This window comes from Oryctolagus cuniculus, chromosome 2 (genome assembly GCF_964237555.1).
Source record: "Oryctolagus cuniculus chromosome 2, mOryCun1.1, whole genome shotgun sequence".
Classification (NCBI taxonomy): Eukaryota; Metazoa; Chordata; class Mammalia; order Lagomorpha; family Leporidae; genus Oryctolagus; species Oryctolagus cuniculus.
Window position 1 is genome coordinate 146,122,558 of NC_091433.1, and position 25,322 is coordinate 146,147,879.

The 25,322-nt window shown below is 37.1% G+C and overlaps 1 protein-coding gene across 8 annotated transcripts in view; it reads right to left on the bottom strand.

Moving 5' to 3' along the window:
- Positions 1 to 3,538: 3,538 nt before the first annotated feature.
- CCDC85A (coiled-coil domain containing 85A) overlaps positions 3,539 to 25,322 on the bottom strand; it is a 237,138-nt gene continuing 215,354 nt past the window's right edge. For 3 of the 8 annotated variants that reach the window (XM_051838800.2, XM_017340757.3, XM_051838789.2), the window contains one exon: positions 3,539 to 5,323. In XM_051838800.2, coding sequence (XP_051694760.2) covers positions 5,274 to 5,323 — 50 coding nt within the window. In that variant the 3' untranslated portion in view covers positions 3,539 to 5,273. Of the gene's footprint in view, positions 5,324 to 9,154; positions 9,254 to 12,567; positions 12,688 to 15,687; positions 15,823 to 25,322 lie in introns of all 8 variants that reach the window. The other 5 variants (XM_051838767.2, XM_051838776.2, XM_017340754.3 and 2 more) reach the window with 4 other exon arrangements.

A 25,322-nucleotide genomic window follows, 5' to 3' on the forward strand; every position in this document is an offset into this window, starting at 1 on the left:
CCAGGACTTGAAACAGCCCTTGGAAATGGAGTGCTGCCATTGTTGGTGGTACCTTAACCTGCCATTTCATACCACCAGCTCCCATATTTAAAATTTTTTGATGTCCCATTTAATATAGTTCTATATTGCTTGTCTCTTCACATATTAACATCATTGCCAACCGTTTTTAGTCTTAGTACTAAAAGCACGGTCGATATACCACGTTTCCAATATTGTCTGTATAGTTAATCTTATCTGTGAGTTTTTACTTTCTGATGTCTTCTTAGTTGGTAGAACCTCTTTTATTCAAAATTCCTTTACCATTTCTTGTAAGACAGGGTCTGGTGTTAAATTCTCCTGTTTCTCTGGCAATATCTTTCTCTCTCTCTTATATCCAAGGGCTAGCTTTCTTAGGTATAGAATCTTGATTGGAAGTTTTTCTTGTTTTTCCTTCAGCACTGTCAAAATTTCATCTCATTCCCTCCTAGCCTACACATGTTCTGCCGATAAATTGACAATTGGGGAAATTAAGACATGTTTAAATGTTTCTATTCTCTTGCCATTTTGAAAATATTCTTATTTCTATCTTTAGAGAGCTTGATTATAGTATGACATGGGGTAGACTTGGTTTGAGTTGGATCTCAGTGGTGATATATCTGGATAATTGTGTATTTTTCCGGATTTGGGATGTTTTCTCTTCTTACCTCTGACTATATCTTTCTCATATCTCCTTTGAACTCTAATAGCTTGAGTATTTGCTCTTGTCATGCTGTCACAAAGTTTCTCTAAATTTCCTTTATTCCTCTTTATTCTTTTTTTCTACTTTACTCGCCAACAGTTTTTCAAATGGCCAAGTTTGAGCTCAATTTTTTTTCTTCTGTTAGAGCTATTCTGCTATTGATGCCTTGTATCACATTGTTAATTTTTCTTAATGTAGTTTTTTCATCTCAAGAATTTGACTATTTTGCAATTACTTCCATCTCTCCATTAAATCTCTGTTAGAGTGTTAAATCATAGCTCTTTATTATGGAAGTTCATAGAGTTTTCTTAAGTTATTTTGAATTCTTCATCTGCAGATTTCCAGATGTCATTTGCTATCTGTTTGGTTTCTGGCACATTATTTTGTTCCTCTGGTGAGGGCATGGTTCCCCAAAAGTCCTTTTTGTCCTAGGAAGCCATCTGCATATTAACCTTTCAGGTATTTTTCCCCCCAGTCTTCATAATCTGGCTTTGTTGTTGTCCTTCTCGAAATTCTAAGCAATTTATTTTCTCTGAGTCTTCAGAAATTCTTCTGTTTTAGAAATAGGAGGCAACCTAAGTTGATGCTTCTATGAGTCCTCTGTGTTTTCTCCCAGTTTTAGCACTAAAAAGCACCCCAGTTCCAGTTTGTTGTAAATCTTCAGTTGATGTATTGTTTAAAATGAACTGAGGAAATGCCCAAAAATGAGCACTCCATCCCTTGAAATTTCTCTCTTGGTAGGCCCAGATAGCTAGTCCTAAAGCTACCAATGCTGAAATGCAAGATCACTCTGGTGCCTACAAGCTCATCAAGATCACAACAGCACAGGGATAGGATTAAGAGTCAAATTGCTATGAGCTGCCACTCCTGAGTTGGGTTTTACCAGGTGAGCACTGAGTCCCAAGAGGCAGTTCTGAGCTGCTGTTACCACTCTATTCCCTGTGGCTGTAGTCTCACTCCTTGATGCCTTCCAATGTTGGAAAAGGGATGGTGGAGGTAGTCCCCTGCATCTCAAATCCACCATGCCCTTTGCAGTCTAAGGGGTGCATGTAAGCCAAAACAAATTCATCCCACCCGGTCAAAGCTCACTAGTCTCCAGCTGATAAAGGACAGGTCTAGAGGCTCCATCTGTGAGCACTGGCCTTGGGATAGATGGCTTTGAGCTATATCTGCTGCTGGGTGTCACTATGGCAGGCCCAACACTGAGCTCCAAGGCACGGGCAGGAGTGGTAGAAAGAATCCCTTGGCCGGCACCGCGGCTCACTAGGCTAATCCTCCACCTTGCGGCGCCGGCACCCAGGGTTCTAGTCCCAGTCGGGGCACCGGATTCTGTCCCGGTTGCCCCTCTTCCAGGCCAGCTCTCTGCTGTGGCCAGGGAGTGCAGTGGAGGATGGCCCAAGTACTTGGGGCCTGCACCCCATGGGAGACCAGGCTAAGTTCCTGGCTCCTGCCATCGGATCAGCGTGGTGCACCAGCCGCAGCGCGCTGGCCACGGTGGCCATTGGAGGGTGAACCAACGGCAAAGGAAGACCTTTCTCTCTGTCTCTCTCTCTCACTGTCCACTCTGCCTGTCAAAAAAAAAAAAAAAAAAAAAAAAGAATCCCTTGGATACCTGGCCAAGGAAGTTCCAAAGTTTCAATCTGCAGGTACTTAATCTGAGAGCACACTCTGGGGCTCTGTCTAGCGTTGGTTTCACCATAGTGAGCCTGGTAGTGGGTTTCACACCTAAGGCCTAGACTTAATTCCAAGAATTTGAGAAGAAACCTCTCACCAAACAGTATTGCTGGGGGCTGGGGACAGGCATTGACTCAAGCAACTGATTCCTTTGTTTAATGTTTTCTTTGTTACCTGGTTTCCTTAGTTGTTGTGAAGATGGTTTGTTGAGTGAATAGCTGTTTAAACTGCTGTCTCGGGGCGGCGGGGGGCGGGGGTGCGGTGACCACTGGAACATCTTAGCTGCCATCTTGTTAACCCTTCTGACTCATCTCTTGAAATTATTTAATACCATGGGTCAGGAATCAAAACTGTTTATTCCCATGGCAGCAGCAGGCAGTCATTACATGTTGATTGAGGGAACAGTTGTGCCAATTAGGCTGTCAGTATTTTACTTAAAGGCATAGAAATTTATCTAAATTTTCTACATTGCTTCAAGCATATGTAAATAATTTAAAGGTATTCATTTAAAAGCCAGATGCTGATTGCCAGTCTATCAGCTTCAAGGCTCTGCCAAGATTGGTCAGTTCTTCCTTGGGACAAAGGTTAATTTACAATAATCTAAAAAAGTGGTCACATAAGAGAATGGTGCACTCATTTTGATTGATACAGTCTGTAATTTGAAATTGGGACAAATGCTAACTGTAGGAAGCATTATTCCACAATCTCACTAGTGATAGAAATATGTTTTGAGCATGTTATGTTTTCCACTTTGTGTCTTAATCAGATGTATATATTATGCCTTTCTCCAATGTATATGCTTCTTAAATATAGTTTTAAGCTTGGCAAATGGCAAAGATTCCCATTTCTGTAGTCATTCCCTTATAGTATATTTCCTTCTTGTGATTAAATAGTTAATAATTTAATCTGTATAAATCAAAAAGAATGAGGATTTTATAACCAATTTTAAAAGTCTTAAGCATCGTTCAATATCATTCTAAATTTTTAACTACATTAGTATAGAGAATGAATATTTAATGTTATTATAAACATTTTAAAAGTCTTTGTTCTATATTTAAGATTACAAATCATCCATATTATTGTTGTTATCCCATCACCTATGAGAAATCCACTCAACTTAGGAAAAACATTTTAAGATGACAAAAATACTGTGAGATTAAATAATTTATTACCATTGCTAAGATGAACACATATACTTGATACTCAATTTTATGTGGAACTTTAAAAAAATAGTTTTAATACAGTATCAAAATTTACACACATATATCGTCAAAAGACCAGTGTCTCTTGTATTAGCTTCTGCAGGCTCTGCTGCCGGCACGAAAACTTGGAGTGTAGGAATACAACAATTGAAGGATGAAAGCTCTTTTATGAGAGAAGGTGCAAATATAGCAAGCAATTTCCCCTTATGGAGTAATAATATTGAAAAAATATAACATTTAAAAAGAATGAGAGGCTTAAACTGTAATCCAATTATGATAATTAGAGAGATAATTCTATAGTGAATTAATTCATAAATATTTTCTGAAAAGGAAGGTCTGGGTTTTCATCACAGTAACATGTTTTTAAAGTATAACAAAATTCCTTTACATTTCCCCAACAAGGACAACTAATACACTGCATAATGAGTCTATTTAAAAATATCTATTATGAATCAAATTTCAATAATTTAGAAGATATTAAAAAACTGGGAATTGTTGCATTCCTACTTTTATAATCTTAAACTACAGTAAAAACGTAGCATTCTGTCACAGGCCTCTTGCACATTCATACAAGAAACTATCATTGCATTTAGATAAACACAAAATACCTATCATAGCATTTCCAATACACACATTCTATTATTATATGTGTATTTTTATATATACCAAAAATAAAAAACTAAGCAAAGCTAGCACACCTCTTTTCAAACCTCAAGCAATCTGAATAAGAGCTTTTAGTCTCAATAATGAAAGGCATGCGAGAATTTCATAAAATGTTAGCCGTAGTAGGCAAAGAAAGCTGTTCATAAATGCAGTGCAATATTTTAAAGTTTACATAAAGTTTCATAAATTTATAGCATGTCTAGAAACTAAATTGTAGAAATCGACGTCCCACAGCTCAAAACACTTAGAAAAATTTTCTTGTTTTTTAGATGACTGTTAATATTAACATCAAAGATACACTGAGTGACTATGGAGGTTGATATGTCCCCATGATACGCATTTTCAAACTCAAGATTTTTGTTAAAAAAAAAGATATATTGACTTTGAGTTGAAACAAATGGTATTCTCTGATAAGCACTCTACAAAATCTTGCTAATCTTCTAGTTGTATTTTAGCACCTCAAAAAATTAAACCAAATATTATCTTGCATCCAAATGAATTATGCATTATAAACTAATACTTTGTTTACTGAAGTATAAGAGGTAGGTGCCCAACTCTCAAAATTGGGAAGCTGAAAAACACCTCTTTATTCTTCAACACAACATGGGAGAAATCTCCATCACTATACGCAATGAGCCAACTCTATCGAGACCACTAAGGCTCTACTAGATTCTTCTAACCATGCAGGTTGCCTTACTCTCTTAAACCTGGGGAATTAAAAATGCTTTACACATAATGAAAATATTGGTACCAAAATGGTAATTTTCAAAGCTACCTTCTTTGAAATGGACTGTTGTGGACACTGAAATGAAACACACAGAATATCAGCTTTAAGGGGAAGTTGTACTAAATATTTTTAGAAGAGATATGTGCAATGTACAATCACTGCATGAGTCCAGGTTGGTGGAAATTCACTCTTTTCTTTTTCTTCTTTTCTTTGTTCTCTGGCAGTGTTGATGTCACATTTGAGTGCTTTTCACATTGGTCCCTTGTACTGGTTTCCTGATAAATGTTGCCTAATTCCAGGACAGGAACCTGCAGCATCTCCAAGTTTCCTCCACACAACCTTGAAAAAAGAAAAAAAGCATTTTACTTGTCTTTTTTTCCCCCAAGAGATTTGAAACTATGAGAGGGGCAAAAATGGATATGAAGACAAAATATCCAATTGAATGAGCTCAAACACAAAATAAAATGTGATGACAAATTTCTGAAACACAGGAACTGCTCAAGAGAGAGACTGCCACACCTGGATAGTAACCAGGGCCAAAACTGAACAGTCATGTGCCAACTTACTCCTTATATTAGTGGTCCTCAACCCTAACTGTACACTAAGCACCTGGGGAACTCTTAACCTAACTCCCTCCTTCAGAAATTGTGATTTTATTGGTGGAGGTGAGGCATAGACATGTTTTAAAAGCTCCCGAAATGATTCTTAACATGATGGAAGAATTAAGAACTCCCAAGAAAATCATCCCGGTTCCTATCTCATACAAACAGCAAAGGATACCAAATTCTTAATCCACTGGAGAAAATGAAGGCGGTTTTAGTCTTTGGCTACTTGATTCTGGAGCAGGTAGTCTACAGTCACTTACTTTTTAAGTTCCCTGGCTTTCTCCTAGAGTGGGCGACTGACTCATCCATCATGATCCTGAGCTACTAAACAATAGGATCTTTCAGATTTACAAAACAAACCATCCAAATATAGGATGGAAAAAAATTCATGGAAGAGATAACATTTATAAAGATGTTTTAAAGATGGGGCCATTTTCGAGGAATGTTATCAATAGGAAACTACTGAATTTGCCAGTAAACTAACACTAACTGCAATACACACAGATATGTTCACACAGAGTAACAGCCATAACCCTTCTGGAGGGTTTCACATGAGAATAATGTTAATAAAATTCCACAGGATGTGATGGGGCTCTAACTTGATAAAACCAGTTTGTTTATTAGTTATTCATAGAATGCATTTTGTTTTGAAATAGAAATGGATACTACTTTTATCATTACCCATTACCTTTCACAGTAACAGGTAAGGATAGAGGGCTCTGACGTCAATTCCAAGCCAGTGGAACTGAGTCTGTTTCAGCAGACACTACTACATGTAAAATGTCCTTTTATACCTGAAGGGAGCATTAGTTACTATGGTCATTAAATATTTGGAAAGGAATTATATCACAATGAACTGTTCATGCTATCCACAAGGGAGGTTAGTAAATTCTTGTTTTCTAATTTGGCTCAAGAAGAACAAACACTGAATCAAGAATGTCTGCTTCTCTAGCCTCTAAACAAAACATTTGATTGTCTGGTTTAGAAAGAGGATGTACTTGAAGCCCTCACACAGATTATAGACACAAAGCATTAGATGGCTAACACTCCAAAGTGCATTTCCTTAAGTATGGAACACAGTGGGTCTTAACACAACTGTATCACTACATTGTCAAAGTCAACTCTTCTAGAAGGCAGAGCTCTGAAATAAACCAAGGATTCAAAAGTAGACATAGTGACTTTTAAACTAAGAAAAGCAAGCTAAGAGACTAGTCATGTATTTCAGTTGTCCTCAGGGAATTTTCAAGAGTCTACTAAAAACAATATAGATTCATTATTCCTTAAAGGGAAGTATATTTCCATATCATAGTTTAAATGGTCACCAACCAATATGATGGTGCTATGGATAATAGTCTCTTCACTATATAGATGGCAACAATTCATCTTCAGGATGAATATCAGAAACTATGGCAAAACTTATATTATCTTAAGCTTTATACTTGTACAACATTATAAAAGCAGATTGTTTTTCCAATAGGAACTCCATAATGTTTGCAGGTTTCTAAGAAAGTACTTCCTTGTAACCTGCAGTTTTCTTTATTCAGATTCCAAGTATTTCTGATGTTCATATAGTGGTGACATAACTGTTATTTTAAATCAACTTTTTTTTTTTTGGCTTTTAAATTTTTTCATATAAGTCATTGTTTACATTGGTTTTCATTTATTTTCCTCAAACTTTGGAGATGAAAGATAAAAGTGAACAGTTAGTAAAGATATCCTACAGAACATTAAAAGGACAAGATTTCAACATCCTGAAACTATATTAAATACTAAAAAGAACACTACTGGATGGTTATTTTTGAAGCATTTTTGGAAATATAGGTGAACAAAAAAGATTAACAAAAAAACTAGTTAAGATCTAATCCAGTAGTGGGTTTCTTCTGGAACAGAGACATCTTTTCTAAGAAAGGAAAAAAGGGCAGATGAAGGAGAAAAACTGTGGGATTTCTTAACAAATTCTGAAATTAAACTCAGTGGAGTTGGTCTTCTATAAGACACAGAGGAAAGCAAAGGGAAGTGCCCAGATTTACCACATTCCGTAAAATGGAAAGAGGTGGTTGTCAATGGAAATGAGGGCATAATCCCAACTTCACTGCTTATTAGAAAGTCTTTTAAATAACTTAATTTCAAGGGAACTTGGTTTCTTAAAAGTAAGGGGTGCATGTTGGGGGTTCTTACCCAGAGGTACATTTCTGAGTTGCTCATGGTCTCATGTTCTTCTACTCTTTTATGGCCACTGATCCCATTTTTGTTCCCTAACACCTATTGCTTGGATTTTATTGCTCATCCCATAGTCAACAGATGGGAAGAAACAGGCATTTTTAGCAATTTCACTTGAATTTTAAAATTTATCTGAGGGAAACAGTCAAATTAGCACAGCACACGTTGAACAGTGGTGTGTTTAGGGAATTATGGCATCTAGAACTAGTGATTCCAGGAAAACAGACAACAAAGGATATGCAGGAAAGAAAAATAACTTGAGAAGGGTCACAAAAGAAAAAGCAGCCACAACACAGGTAAGCAGGACACTAAAACTGTCACCCCAGCAATGTAAAATGCCTATGGCATTTATTATGTAACAGTTACTAAAGTCCAGAAACATCAAGAAGGTAGATAAATATATCTGAGAAAAGCTGGTCCTACTATTCCTAAATCTAGTGGGTATTTCTAAGTAATTTTGATAAAGTAGTGAAGAAAAGAATCACAGGATAAACGTATAAGGCTACCTCAAAAAGTTTATGGAAAATATGTATTATGAAACATTATGCCAAGATTTAAAAATTTTGCACCTAAATATCTTTTAACTCCATTTTTCCATAAACATTTAGAAGTACCCTCTAATGCCCCATAAAACCAGTGCTTACAGATGACATTCTCTACAGTATTCCATTTAGCTCTTTACAGCTTCACAAATTGTGTTCTTAATTAGGCGTATTCCATGCATATCATGCCAAAAATTTAATAAAGGATTAATAAAATCCAAACTATATTAATGATTACACTGGATATGCATCAGGTAAAGAGCATTTTTTTCATCTTTTTACTATTTTGCATTCTTCCTGGGTATATTTCTATTTGTGTAACTGCTTTGCTGCTTTGAGTTTGGGTCAACCACTGGATGCGAGACATGAAACACACCTATCACATGTATTAAGAAATAAGCCAGTGTTACCAAGTGAGATATTGACTTCAATAGTTGCAAATAAATCTGAAGAGGCTCTGTTTTATTTAGCATCAGTTTTTAAATACTGACCTTTAAAAAACCCTTCTTAAAGATTTCATCAAAGTTAGCAGTACATATTTTAGGCAATAAATTAAATACTTGGAAATGTTTATAATTAATTCTGGAATAGATAATTGGCTGATAATCTCTATCCTGGATATTTTGTTAGTAAAACTGCAATAAACCATACTGAAGATAAGAACAAGGGGAACTGGTTCTATTATTTTCATATAAAACAAAAGCATTTGGTCAGCATTTTAGAAAGCAGGTATCCATAAAGCAGTAACTAAGCTATGATGAGGCTTTCAACACAGAATACACAATAAAGCACATTAAACTTACATTGCACATTTCTCTGACTATAGCTTTTTCTGTCTCACTAAGGTCATGTTCATACTCTTTACCCTGTTGACGATCTATAGTTTCCTGAACATCCAAGACCTGGATTTGTTGAAAAACAAAAGCAAATTTCACATGAAAGAAACAAACTTGTTAGTTATGATAAAACCATCAAGGAACTCCACTTTGTAAAATCTTTACTTTTCTCCATGTCTGCACATCAGAATGGATTAGCATATAGCAAGAGCTTTTAAAAGCAGTTGATTGTCCTCAAACTTATCTGGAATGGATTCTATGATATTTTTGGATAGCCACTAAAAGCAATCCACTACATCACTAATAACCACTTGAATTCAATCATGTGTAAAATAATTAGGTGCATTTAATTTGGTTATTAAGATAGTCTAATAGTATGAACTATTTGGAGATAATCAGTAAATCTCACTCCATTATCATGGTAAGCAATGTCGTTAATCATATGTGCCAAACAGTCCAAATGATATGTAGACATGGCCTATATAAAAGACTAACAAATGATGATAGTGACAAGTGGAACTAGTCAGAACCCAAGAATATGCCCCAGACAACTACTGACCTAACAGTTCCTGCCTGTACAGCTACTGGGGCCTACAGCAGAGATGGCTCTTTCACAGTAGCAGAGAGAAATATTGGCATTTTATACAAAAAACATGTGAGGTACTTTAAATATTTTTCATTAGAGCAATGTCCAGAGATTCAAAGCTCAAACAATTTTAGAAGTCCATGTTCCACTCAACTAAATTAGCCCTAAATGGATACTTTCTATAATAGGAAAAGGGGCAAAACTTTGGCTTTGAGAAACCGGAGTACTAATATAGCAAAAATAATATTTGTGCCTTAAGAGCTTCTAGAGAGTTCACACAGCTAAACTACTTAGTGTTCTATTGACCTCGTGGTCAATGCTGATGTTGATGACAAAACTTTCCCCTTAGAATTTGTTCCAATAGACAACTGGACCAAAATAAGCAAATTCAATACCTATTTGAAGTGGGAGCTTTGTGTCAAGTTCATAGATACCAAGACTGACCACAGTTTAATCCTGCAGTGCATAATCTAATTGATAAACTGCTCTCTCATTCAGAACTCCTAGCCATTATTAACAGAGAGGCATCACTTCCTCAAAGTCAGGATAGCTCATTTTACAGCCAATTCACAAGTGTTACATACTTAGAGGAAATCAGTGTCTGTGCTCAGTGAATATTCATAGAAAAGTTAAAGAGCTCCTTAAACAAGCTCATTTTCTTGCAGATTTGATTTGTAATACATCACAAGTATGTACTTCAAATCCGATAATTTCTAAATGAAAGGAAGCTCCAATTAATAGTTATCATGAATTTTAAAGCCACAGAAATATGGCGTCATTTCAACGGAGCTAACTTCTCCCTCTGACTTACATTTCCTCAAAAACCATGACCATCGAGTTTGTCAAAGCCTAGAGTTTTCTTTGAAACTCATTAGAAAGTGAGAAACTGAGCCAGTTTGATTTATCCATTTCTAAACAGAATAGTGTTATTATATAAATCAGCTCAAGATAGGTAGCTTTAAAAAACAAAATGTGTCAAGTGGCCCCATTTTGTTTTACACTGAGATCCTCCTAAGATACTTTTCTCAACGATTATGTTTGCACATATTTCCATTTCATGGCACAATTAACTTATGGAAGCAAACACATTTTACAGTGGAGAGCCCCTAGTTATCCAGTAAAGATACTCAATTGCTAAGAATCGCCCATCTGCCAACCAAGGGCACTTATCTGTTCTGATTATAACATTATCTGATCATCTTGAGACAAAATTTCATATGAAAATTAGAGAATGAATTAGGACAAAAATTGAGCTTTTCCTTGCCCTACCTCCCTTTGGGTGACATTAACAGTTGCATTGAGAAGGTTCCACTGCAACTCCCTATGTCCCATCAGATTCAAAGGACACATGCCACCTAAAAACTCAACAGGCCACAATTGCTTTCAAATATCTTTAGTGGTAACAAAGCATTGCTTTTGGAGTATGTGCAGACACTATAATACTACAATATTGAAGCCATTCTCTGATTCATTTTCCACTTCTAAAGTGCTTTCCAGATAGCTACTGCCCGATTCATGTTAAATTTCATACAAATACTATTGCAGAGAGGAACTGGTTCACTAGTGGGTGAACCAACATGTACCAGGTGCAGAGAAGTGCCCATACTGTTTGTGCCTTCCCACAGATTCCTCTCATTCAATCTGAATTATCCCAACCCAGACAGGAAATGCCAAGTGCATGGCCACTGGCCACCAGCATGGTCCTACCTTCCCTCATCAACAATCAACGTTTTGAGAAAGTTAAGGCATTTTACAAAAACTAAAGCAAAGTATATTAAGGGAGCTAAATGTTCTGTTAAAACTAAATCCTCACAAAATCGAACATATTGGGGTTCCTATCTATTTATTTGCTTTACATATGTCAAGGAAAGTGTAGGCCACTCTAAAAAAGTACATCTGATAAATCATTCTGAAACTGAAACCATTTGAAGAAAGGTTGTGAAATGCATGTGGCAAAAGCAGAACTGAGGCACTCTACCCACTTTACAGCTCAAAAGGGTACACAAGACCACAGGTAACAAAGATAAAGCTAAAGGACAATGTTTCATGCTTAGGAATTGATAAATTTCTAGTAGCTGGCTCAAGTTCCAAGATGGTTATTACCAGGATCAGTTTCTCCTCTTAGGTAAACAAATAATGTAAATATTTACCTATTAATTTTAGGTATAGCACTGATTGAGAAGTTAATTATTGGTTAAAATTGATAAACAGTCAAGATTTCTATAGAATCATTGCATAATCTGCACTAAAGGCAAAAATTAAATGGGATTTATGTATAAGACCATGAACTCTTTCCTAATACTCTATAAAACAGCAAAAATTGAAAACTTAATTTAGTAAAGGAAGGTAGGTTTTATTTTCAGTACTTTAAGTTGCACAGTATACTTCCATTGCATAAAGAAAGACACAATGTTCTTCTTTATTTTGACCAACTATTAATTCCCTACATTTGAAGACATCCATGCTACAAACATTGCACAAAATTTACCTGTAACAATATTTTACATACAGGGATACACATGCATGTCAGACTTGAACTTCAATGCAGATCAGTATGAATCACATTACTCAAAACAAAAATGATAAAACTAGAGAGGCACCCATAAGTACTCGAGCCCACTTTTTTAAAAACAAAAATCATACTTTACAAATTAAGATAAAAATGTTACACCATACGAGGTCAAAAAAATAAAGCATCTATGGATAAAGAAAGACTGTGAAGACTACCAGACTACAGCAAACAAGCCACGACACAACTGAAGTTCTGGATAAATGGTTGCACACAGTTGGTTACCTTAAGAGAATGTACCACAGGTTCAGGCTGCTGAGAAGGTGTGGTATGTCCACTGAAGCTAGCAGGAGAGTTGGGTGAACTGTTACTCCCATCAGCCCCTGATGACAACCTAAAAGAACCCTTAGTAGAAAATCAACAACTTTGTTATTAAAACAAAAGTCGTTTAAAACTATATAGATGTCATTCAATATTCAGTTTCACTGCCAAATGACAATTAGTCATTTTGTTACTTTTTTCTAGCCTGTCCTGCAATGCTATCAACCTGTTAAGTGGAATACACTTGCTGCTCGACTGGCAAAAACCTTAAACAAAAGTCATCTCTATGCATGTCCAGATGTCATATCTGATTTAGCAAAGAGCAATCCCCCCAAAGGAATGGCCATTAAGAATATTTCAAGAGTGATTTTTGAGACTTAAAGATACTCAAGGATCAGGAATTTTTGAGTTATACCACAGCTGAGTTAAACATGCTCACTCAGCAAGCCAAATGCCATATTCCATATGTATCAGAAAATGCAGACACATCACATCCTTGCATTGTTACAAAACTCTTAAGAAAAAAAGACCTACAGTAGGGCATTTTCCAAGGAGATTTAACCAAATTTGACATTAAACAATTCTTCATTTTCTGGCCTTTTAAAAAATGAAACAAAATATACAAATTACCTATGTTTATCCTAGTGATTCTTCAACTTAACTGGTAAGAAATGAGAACCCAAGTGTGATCAGTTTGACCTTAGTGTACAGGGGACTGTACTTTTTCAACAGGTTGCTTGGGGGAAGACGATGGATCAGTGGGGGGTGGGGGGGGGAGGATACTAGTCACCAACTCTTCCAGAAATAGCAATCAAATTGGATTTTTTTCCAAACCAGCTTTTAGGTAAATCATTATACTCAGAGACACTGAGAGATTTGATCCACAGATTTTTCTCCTAATAGAGTAGCAACTGCTTTGTTGGAACTGACTCCATCAATCCAATCCCCTCAGTAGGAGCCACTGAAGGTATATCACAAAGGGAGAAACAACAATGGCTTGGGATATGAATTTGAATTTCTACAATGTACATGTGGGGAATGGGAGGGAAATGCTGCACACAGCAATAGTTACAGGTATGGTTTGTATATAAACCATGCTATTTATAAAATCAGAATCAACATTCATTTTTAAGGAGACAATTATTGATTCAATTTGGAAAATTTTCTCCCTTCTCTTGTTGCTGTCATTTCTTGTTCAATCAAGTCCTGCCCCGCTCAGCACTCAGGTGGAAGGGAACTTCTTCAGCTTCTGTCCTCCCTTACTGCTAACAAAGTAATAACAACTGGTGGCATAGCATGGCTGATCATAACCGTCCCAATGACAAGCTCTACTTTCTGGAATTTCTAACTCAGACCCAGCCAGACATCATAATGCCTGATGCAGATAACTAAGGGAAAATGTTTAAGATGCTAAAGGGGGAGACACTTTGTCCTGCCCCTACTCCCCAAGTGTGAACAGCTTCTTCCTCTGTAGAGATGAAATTGTACCAAAACTCAGGAGTTACAAAGGAAACTCTTCTTCTTTTTCTCTACTGGTCCCATCCTTATGAACTCTTGCACAGACTTCTGAGTATTTACAGAACACACTTCAGCCCTCTCCTTTGAGACCCAGGAGAGCAGCACCATTTTCCCTCTGACTGGTCATCTACTTCAGAAGCCAATAATCCTTCCCCTCTGGACTGTGCTCCATCCAGTTCTTCCTTCCCTTTCTTTACAGCCTTTCTGTTGTCAAAGTTTTCTTTGCAAATTTGGCAAAACGGCAGGCATATCAATGCTAGCATGTCTTAGTTTGGTCATGGGGCCTCTATCTTTCAGGGTAGAAAATTTCTAAGATCAATGTAAACAGCCTCTTTAAACCAAGTCATCTGGGCAATTTTGTATCGTTTGTATTTAAGGAGAGTCCTGTTTTGGCCACACTTACTCAGAAAAAAACCACTCATCTATTCAAGTAGTTTCTTAAAATAAAAGGCTACAATAGGCTCTTTGCTGGAGTATACAGTGTGTGTGCGTGGGGGGGGGATTAAATTTCTATTTCTAATTTGCATTAACAGTTAATTAGGACTAGATATCAACCAGAAAATTGAGGTTTTTTACTTTATGCTCTTTGTGAACTGCAAACGTGATCAAATGCTTGACTGGTAAAGTTTAGCACTAACAAGTGCTAAATAGTTTCTTAGAACAAAAGAATCCAGCACCTCATTTTATTAGACCTCATCTAGTGCCATAGAATGAAAAGTTTGGTTTCAATGTGCTCAGTAGAATAATACCAATATTTAGGGAATTATTTAGGTTCAGTTGGCATGTACTCTCAATTGACTAAAACATTTTCACTGAACACCAAATGATCTTAAGCAGTACCTTTGAGTTTATTTCAGTAATGGTAAGTCCATTTATGTAAACTCTTCTTGGCTGACTCAGACGACAGGAAATTTAAAAAGAGCAAAAATCTTAACAGAACTGGAGATGTGGACTCCCAATTTGAGTTGCTTTTTTTTTAATATTTTTTTGAGACAGCACATTTTTAATTTTCATTATTGTCAGAGGCTTATTAGCTCCACTAAATAAAGAGTTCAACAAATAAAATGTAAACAGACCCTAACACACTGAATGTGCCCGATACCACCTCATCTCAGAAGCTAAGTAGGGTCAGGCCGGGTTAATACTTGGATAGGAGTTATTTTCAAGCTACACATGACCACATGTACTACCTCTTGCTCAGTAGTCAATTGGAAAAGACAAGGTATAATTTTCCAGGCTGCTCTAGAAACATCTGAGGGTGTTAATTTTCATGGTCACTGACCTTATATATTTCTTTCATAAAAGGTCCAAGGTACCTTTGTTCTCTCCATTTGGAGTTGCTCAATTTTTACCTCCAGGTTCAGGAAAAAGGACACTGAAGACTACTATCAAGGAGGTCAAAGTCTCTCCTTCTCCCATCCTTCCTCCCCAGAGTCAGACATCCAGCAACTTTCTTTCATGTGAATGGCCTTATTCTCTCCCCCACCCAGCATAACTGTTTCCTCTAACAACAGAAGCCATCTGGTTATGCAGCCAAGTGCAGCCAGCTGACTCTTCTTCACTCACCGGCAGAGTGGGCAGGCATCGTCCTATTCCTCGGCACCCTTGCCACCACTGCAAGACCCGCCGGGCTCTGGGCCCCCAGCCTTTCTCCATATTTGAGCTGTTTCTAGTTGGAGGTTGCCTTCTATTCTGGGTGGCCTTATATTTGGAACAACATGGTACAATCACTCAGAAAAATACTGTTTCCCAAGTCTCAATAAAGCAGATAGAACAAGAAGCTTAATGAAATGAACCACAATGACCACAATGGCAAGCTGTAACATGCACCTGTAGCTAGGGGAAAAATAAAAACAACCCACAATCCTGTAGATTAGAGCTAATATTGACTCTTTTTCAGTTTTTGGCAAAATATGACTATATTCTCAAGCTATCAAAAAGTGTACTTGACAAAATTACCAAAAAAAGTGAAGTAGTTTAAACAAATTTAATTCATGGACTTTACCTGTGAGAAAGAGAATTACCATGGTCTTCCAAGTATTTAAACTGTATAACTTCCGAATTTAACAGAAACAATTTGAAATAGAATTTTGAACATATGCCCTTTTTTTTTAAGAAATGCAAGTTGGGTGTATATTTATATATATATATATTAAATATATATAAAGTATATATATATAATCTCCAAGAATACTGAGAAAAATGATACTGCATCAAATTCTCAACTAAATTTCTACACTTCAGTATGAAATGAACTAATTATTATGGAAATTTTAAAAAATGGTCCCAAAATTCCAGTGACTAAATGTAGAGGTTAATTTTAAGAGACTGTAAATGAAAACATAATGTTTTAGTTATGGCTGATTTATTTTCCTGGAAGTTAGTTCTCTACTGTAAATACCACTGGTCTAATTTTCAGTCTTCTGTAACTTATGTAGGCTAACCAATAAAGAAAATGCACTATATCCTGCATACAAATGAGAAGCAATGATGTCTAGCTGCTGATACCTATCAAACTCTTCTGCATCTGTGGAATCAGCACCATTTACCTATTAAATAAATAAATAAGACATACTCTACTTTTATAAACATACAAAATCATACATTTACATTTGGGCTATGATGAAAATTGAAACAATGCAAAACTAATTTCAACATTTCCCTATTGGTAATTATTTTACAAGTGTCTAGTCTATTTCCATAATCAAGAGTTGTATCCAACAGCTTATAATATAGTGTATAGATAGATACAGGTGGCTTAAAATTCACCTCTCTCCAGCATCTTCACCTTTGCATTTGAGTTATGCAAATTGTTATAGTAACTTTTATAAATCAGCAGATTTTTCATCTAGATTGGGTTCTTTTCCATGATTTATGCAGCTCTCTGACCTTATGTGTTTCAGATTCAACAACCAGCACAGGAATTCCTACTTCCATTTCTTCATGAATCTGTGATAAGATCCTAATGCTCCATTGTAACAAAATTGACTACCATACCCCGAAAATCTAAGGTAGAAAACAGATTTATGCTATGACAGAGTAAAATGATTATTAATTCATGAATTTAACAACATCGGTACAAGATGAAGCTATTGTGATGGCCTTTTGCTATTTCATGTTTTAGTTATAGTTTTTAGTAAAATTCACACTGGAAGTTTATATTTTATTTTCCATACAGAACGACATTTTTAAAAAGTAACGAGAACATCCTGGGTTGTTTTTTTTTTTTTTTTGCTTTGGCACATGAAGTAAAATAAAAGCAAAAAATAATCTTGTGTTTTAACTTTTGAGATTTTCAAAATATGTTCTTTTTGTAATAAAGTGAATATAGTACTTCTTTACCAAGAACAACTCTACATTCTTTCAATATTCCCACTATTATAAATTCTGATGAGATTCATAGGTATTTCTTTCCAAAAAAGAAAAAGACACTATTCACGACCATAACATAATATTTCTCTTCACAAGGGTATATAAGGGTCTTATCCAGTCCAGCCTTTTTTTTTTTTTTTTAAGATTTACTTATTCATTTGCAAGTCAGAGTTACAGAGGAGAGGCAGAGGCAGGGAGAGACAGAAATCATCCACCTGCTGGTTCACTCCCCGAATAATGGCCACAAAGGCTGAAACTGAGCCGATCTGAAGCCAAGAGCTTCTTCTGGGTCTCCCATTAGGTTGCAGGGGTCTAAGCACTTGGGCCATCTTCCGCTGCTTTCCTAGGCTATAAGCAGGGAGCTGGATTGGAAGTGGAGCAGCTGGGACTTGAACCAGTGTCCATATGGCGAGCTGGTGCTGCAGGCGGTGGCTTTACCCGCTAAGCCACAGTGCCAGTGCCCAGTCCAGCCCCTTTTTACTCTGAGCTTTATTCATCATATAAGCAAGAATGGCCAATAAAAGAACAGTCTTCAAAGAAGAGCAAAATTCAGAGGGAACTTAAAGTTTATATTTTCCACCTCTCAGAGCTGTTGCTTCATTAGTGTTATGATTTGAACAGGATTTTGTTCCCCACACTCACAGATGTTTAAACCCTAAAGTCTTACATTAATGGTTAACAGAGTAATGGTTGATATTAAGGGTAGATGCTTGGTTCAATTATGGGTTCTTATTTGATTATGAAATCTTTCCAACATGGACAGTGAAACCCTAATCGATTCATGCTGGCTTTATGAGAAGAGGCAACAAGGATGGTATCTGAAGAACAGCTCCCAGGTTCCAGGCTTGTCATATGATCCTTGCTCCTCCTGTGTTTTGCCCTCTTCAGATGCCAGACTATGAGACTGCCTGATTTTTAACTATGAAACTCCAAAACTGTAAGCCGAAATGAACTTTATGGCTTCCTAAGTATTTTAACTTCCTAAGTACTGGAGTACTGAAAAGCTGACTAATACAATTAGCTAACCTAACTACCCAAGTTAAACAATTACATAGCTTTATGAAGAAGAAAGAAATAGCCACATAGAACTGGGTTCCATGAGACATTCAGTCATCTACTTGTCATTAAATTGGGATTGTTTTTGAAATTTATCAAATTGTCCAAAATTTACATTATATAATTCCTATATGTAATTATGCAGTGTGCATCAATAACAAAAGAAATATACATACTGGTAGGTAGACAAGTAAAAGTCAAGAATTAAAAACCGGGGCCAGCTTTGTGGCACAGCAGATAAAGTCACCACCTGGGATACTGGAATCCTGGCTAGCTCCACTTCTGATCCAGCTCCCTGCTAATACACCTGGGAAAGCAGTGGAAGATGGCCCAAGTGCTTGGGCCCCTGCACTCATGTGGGAGACCTGGAAGAAGCTCCTGGCTTCAGCCTGGCCCAGCCCAGACCATTGCAGCCATCTGGGGAGTGAACCAGTGGATGGAAGATCTCTGCCTCTCCCTTTCTGCCTTTCAAATATATAAAATAAATCTTAAGAAGAAGAAAAAATAACCATGAGCCTAGTTAAAAAGTTACATTGCAATTGTATGCTACTCCACAATTTTTATTCTTCCAAAATTCTGAAAACCTTTCTAAGAAGGATACTGCATAGTTATGTAAAATAAAGTACTTGTGAAATCTGTGAGGAAGAAAGGAAAATGAAAGCAAAGTCCCAAAAGGAAGGGAAAACACACAATCCAGGCTGTGCTCAGGCCATCACAGTCAACCTCTGATGCCATACACAGCAGTTCCTTCAGAGGGGGCAGGCATTCAGCCCACTGGTTAAGATGCCCATGTCCCACATGGGAATACCTAAGTTCAATTCCCAGCTCCGGCTCTTGATTCCAGCTTCCCGCTAATGCAGACGCAAAAAGGTAGAGAAAACCTGCTCCAGTAATTGGGTTCGTACCACACTAGATTTAGACCTGGGTTGATTCACAATTTCCTTGTTTCAGCCCCAGCTATTGTGGGCATTTGGAAAGTCAGCCAGCAGATGAGAGAGGATGTCATAGTTTGTTTATGTGAGAGGCAGCAAATGGGCAAATATACAATAACATTTGTGGGGGATGTCACTGTGGCATAGTGACATAGCCACTGCCTGCAATGCCAGCATCCCATATGGGCGGGCTTTTCCATTTCCAATCCAGCTCCTTGCTGGGGTGCCGGGGAAAGCAGCAGAAGATGGCACAAGTATTTGGGCCCCTGCACCCACATTGGAGACCCACATGAAGCTCCTGGCTTCTGCCTGGCCCAGCCCTGGCCACTGTAGCATTTGGGAAGTCAATCAGCAAATGGAAGATCTGTCTCTCCCTCTCTCTCTCTGTAACACTGACTTTCAAATAAATAAATAAATCTTTAAAAATAAAATTTTTGAAGAAGTGTTTCTTGTGGAAAATTGATAGAAGAAAAAATTATCAAGTATATTTATTGGAAACTGTGGGTAATAAGGAATTGGAAAATAAAAAAAGTGACCTCTGCTTAAGCTAAGAGATTATGAGTCAGTCTGATCTGGGGACTTGACTTTGCTGACTTTCAAAGGAAGAAGAAATGGGCAGATTAATTCTCACACAGGCATTTGTATGAGCATGGCATGAGCCAGAGCCTGTAGTGTCAGCACTTGTAGGAGTTAGAGGCAGGATGGTTCTCTCTTCACCTGTGTGCTTAAATTTAATTCAACCTGGGAGTTTAAAACAACCACTACATTGCCAACATTCTGCCCTCAAACTATGACTATTCCAATAGTAAACAGCTCTTATCTATTTACTTAAATACATACCAGGTTCCATAAGAGAACAGTTTCTCTTGCCTCTCTCAGTGGGTTCTATATACAAATGAAGGAAACAAAACCAATTTTGCAAAAAAAAAAAAATACACATAACACCTTTTTTAATCAGTCATACTTAAATCAGTGTATCCAAAAAGTATGATTGTTCATTAATAGGAATAACGAAAAACACTAACATATATCCATTATTGCATGTTGTAAAAACACAAATCACAAAAGTATGATCACTCAATTTGATTGTGGTCTCTGTAATGGAAAAAATTCAACTATAAACCTGCTAGAAAAATTCTTTACAATGTTTCTTTTAGTATTAGAGCCAAAGTAAATTAAAGTTTGAAATAAAAATGCTTTCTGTTTTGTTTTCTACTCAGGAATAATGGAAGATGGGTATACTGAATATACAGAGATAAATGAGTGTTTATTTTCAGTTGACTAAAGTCACATTCATAAAATAATATTATAGAGACATATAAAATGTAGGTTTCCCACTTGGATTTAAATCAGATGTAATGAATGTGTAACTAATTTTAGAGCCCAACCCTTTTATCTATTATGGGAAGCATGGAATCTTAAAAATTGATCAGCTTAGGTGGTTTCCTATTAGTTCAAGATGTTTAATTTTGTTCTAAGTCCTGAAGCTTGGTCAAACTATCATACAGTGCACCTCTTACTTCATTAGAATGCATGGCTACTTTAGGAAGGAGAGGAGATGGATTCAGTCTTTGCTTATTAGAGGGCATGAACAGATGCTTTGCTTAATCTCATTAGGAAAATAATATTTTGTTCAGTTTGGCCAATCCTCATTCTGACACATTGGAGAAATGCACTAGCACATAAATAGAAGCTCAGATTAGAAAAGACTTGAAAGGTCACCTTGCAAATCCCTTCCAAGTGATTCCTGTGCATAGACTTAGAAGTGCTGGAGATTTCTTATTTGCTATAATGATAAATTATTTAGTTAGCTATATTAATAGAAAAGTGCATTTCTCATTTAAATTAATAAAGAATATTTTCAATACTGCTTAAATATTAAATAATTTTCTGTACTTACAGATATTAATATATTTATTCACTTGAAAATTTACTAAGCATCTATCAGAAGCAATGCCACATAGTTACCTATTTTAACAAATTTTGTTGGAGACACATGGTGAGTTCAAATCACGTATGTTAGAGTCACACAGCCTGGGTTTAGATTCTTTATCTGACATAAATTGGGACTTCGGGCAAGCCATAGTACCACTCTGTGCCTCAGTTTTCTTCCTATAAAATGTGAATTAAAAAATGATACAACGGTAAATCACTCTATGGGTTTAGTAAGAAAAGTTCTAAAAACAGTGCCTGGGTTGCAAAAGAGCTCTGTAAGTATTTACTGTCACTATCATGAATGTTTTTGTTTTGCTTGTCAACACATTTTATAACTTGTCAGTTTACTTCCCCATGTTTTTTAGAGCAGTAGTCTTCAACCAGAGATCTGGCCCTGCAGGAGGGACAATTGGAAAATAAGTCTACAGATATTTTTAGTTGTCAAAGCTGGTTGTATCTGGTGGTATTTTGTGGGTACAGGCCAAGGATACTGCTAAACATTGCATAACATACAAGACAGTTCCCTCACACAACAAAGAATTATCCAGCCTACAGAGTCCTTGATTTAAAAGTTGAGAAACCTTGATTTACAGAAAAAGAACTATGTTGGAAAATTGCAAAGCAAACTCTCGTAACAGCCCCATAGCAGATGATTTAAATGGAAATTTCCTGAACTTCAGTCCCTATGTGTTCTAAGGGTAAAGGCAAGATATGGAATGCATGCACCCCAAAATAGGAAACTCCTCTTTTTAACAAAAGGATTAGAAGTGTCGCTCCCCCTCTTCGTGGAGGAAGGACACAGGACCCTGCCTAGGCTTCATATCTGAGTCACGGCACCATTATGTCGCTCCCCCTCTTCGTGGAGGAACGACACAGGACCCTGCGCTGCTCTTTCGTCTGCTCGGCCCTCCCCGGGTTTGCTGCTGGTTCTTCCCGGGTTGGCTACCGTCCCTTCCACCTCCGTGGAAGGGCGGTTCCCCCTAGCCACTTTCCCCACTTCCGCGGGGGAGCGGCACACCGCCGGCCGGCTCTCTCGGGGGCTGCACAGGTGTTCCTTCAGATAGATGTTCCTCGTGCATGTTGTCTCTCTCCTCCTTTATAGTCCTCTTCCACCAATCCCAACTCTGCTACCCACACGCTGAGTACGCTGCTCTCCTCCAATCAGGAGCAGGTCCTGCTGTTTATTGGTTGAACTGGAGGCAGCTGAGTAGAAGCTGTTTCCTCCTCTCCCAGCCCCATATTGTGGGAGAGCAGATGCATAGAATAAGTCTTAATTCCAGTAACTCAGTCCAGTCCGGGTTGCTCCCCACAAGAAGTACTTAAAACATTCTTTTGTAACAACAACACCAGCAGAAAGAATACAAAATGGTCAGGGACAGGGCAGTGGTCCAAAGAACAGAGGAGTTTAAGAGAGAGAGAGAGAACACACTGTAACACCTTTAGAATTCAAAAGAAAACTGACAGGGCACTTTGTGGAAATTATGCAAAACAAAGATTCATTAACAACACAAGGAAAAGATTCTTCACTTAACTTCATTAGTCACAATAAGAAAAATAAAAATTTCCAGCAAATAAATTGGAAGGTCCCGACAGATGAAACAACACCCTAGTGCCAATGACAGCATTACGCAACATGCAGAGAAATCAGAAAGAAAGCTGGACCAGAATAGTGATCATTCTTTTCTTCATATATGGCTAAGGGTGGCAGTCTACCTACATATTTGCTTCTTCAGTAGGGAGAAGACTCCTCCTAGAGGTATGTCTGGTCATAACAGCTCTTAGTCACTAAACTCCTATTACCTTTTAGGACTACCCTAAGTGCTGTCAACTAAGAGATTACTGGTAACTGGCTAATATGAACTCCTACTACATGTTGATACTTATTAAATCATTAATAGTGAGTATTCCATACATGTATATAAGGAAATCAACTCAATAGCAAGAAAACAACCACATTTTTAACTAGGCAAGGAATATGTACTTTTTTTTATTAAAAAAATCCAAATTGTTTATGGGTATATGAAAAAAAAAAAAGCCCAACCTTGCCAGTCATCATAAATGTGAATCAAAACCATCATGAGATCTCACATCTTTTAGAATGTCTAATATCAAAAGGGCAAAATTTAGTGTTGACAAATATGTGAAGAAAAAGGAAACCTTACACTTAATTGGTGGGAATGTGAATTCATACAGCCATTATGGAAAACAGTATGGAGGTTTTTCAAAAAATTAAACAGTAGAACCATATATCTGATCCAGAAATTCCACTGCTAGGCATAAATCTGAAAGAAATTCAATCAGTATGGTGAAGAGACATCTGCACTTTCATTCATGCCCATTGCAACAGTATTCACCATTACCAAGATATGGAATCAAGATATGGGGCACAATTACCACGATCTGGGACAAGAAAAACATAGGATCCAGAAAAGTATCAATGGAATCCAAAAAAGAAAGTTGCAACATGATAGAGGCTCCTCTGTTGATAACATCACTGGACCCATATTGCATTTCATTGAGTATCACCATACAGTATTCTAAAGTGGGCTTTTCACGAATGACTTTAAGTGACTTTGTTTTACTTGTCCCACACCGGTGTGAACCAGCATGTCTCTCTCCTACTTCAGTTCACAGAGCTTGAAATCTTAGACGCAATTAAACAGGATGGGAGCCTATAAGTAAAAGGCGAAAGATTTATATGATCTGAAGAGAAACCAGAGTATAGGATGGGAGCCTATAATGCAAGGCACGGAGCAGCAGAGGCTGAGGCTGAAGTGACAGGCAGAGGCAGGTCATGGAGAACTTTCCATGGAAATTTATTCCATGTGACCCATGGGCTGTATTAGAAACTACCTTGTGTTTTTAGAGCAATCTGAGCTTTAAAAGGAAAGGCTAGCTGAGATGAAGTTCCAGTAAGGAGATTAAATAACCTCAAGTGATGAGCGATAACTATGGTCTAGACAGCAAAATCACAGAAGGAATGGAAAAGATGATATTGATGGATTAAAGGATGAAATCTTGTGAGTCTCAGTGTTTGTTTGAATGAAGGCAGTGAAGTTGCAAAAGGAATAAAGAATGGCTCCCAGCCTTCTGGCAAGGTACCAGCTAAATGGTCGTGCCATTAACCAGGATAGGAAATACCAGGAAAGTAACGTATCTAATTCCTTCCTCTGATTTTTAAAATCAAGATCAAAGACATGATTAACAAAACAAAACCCTGAAGCATTCTTTCTCACAGATGCCCTCCAAATAGTTTTCTTCTAACATGTGAGATAAAAGAGTTTGCAAAATACTTAAATTGAAAATGATTTTAACATCATGCAATGATTACTGTATCACTGATGAAAATATCTGATCAAGTAAAGTTCTTAAAGGGAATAAGAATATTGAAATATGCACGAGTCCAGGTGAAATGTACAGATAAAGTATCCAGAAAAAATAGCAAATTGATTACAGAAGGCTAGCAGATGCCTATCTGCAGGAATTACAGAGGGCAAATCAAAGGAGTAAAAGAATTAGTGTCTTGAAAGAACTAAGACAGCAAACACCCTGAATCTTTGTAGACAGAATAGTAGCACACAAAGTACAACATTGAAGGCCTGGTGAAAAACAGCTGTTCAACAACAGGTAGGAAATAGGCAACTGGATTTTCATGAATTCAAGATGATGAGGTTATGCACTTAATTTTTGCCTTTTATTAACCATGCAGCCTTCAGTGAAAAATACTGAATTTTCTAGGGAAAAAAAAAAAGAATGTATCTAAAATGCTTTCCAATCAGATTGACACTAAATATTAAAACCTCGTGACACTTTTGTTCAGAGAAACATTATCCCAGTACTTTCAAGTCTTGGACTTATAAAAAAAAAGGAGAAAAGTGGGGCATAAGTAGGACAGAGAATGTAAGG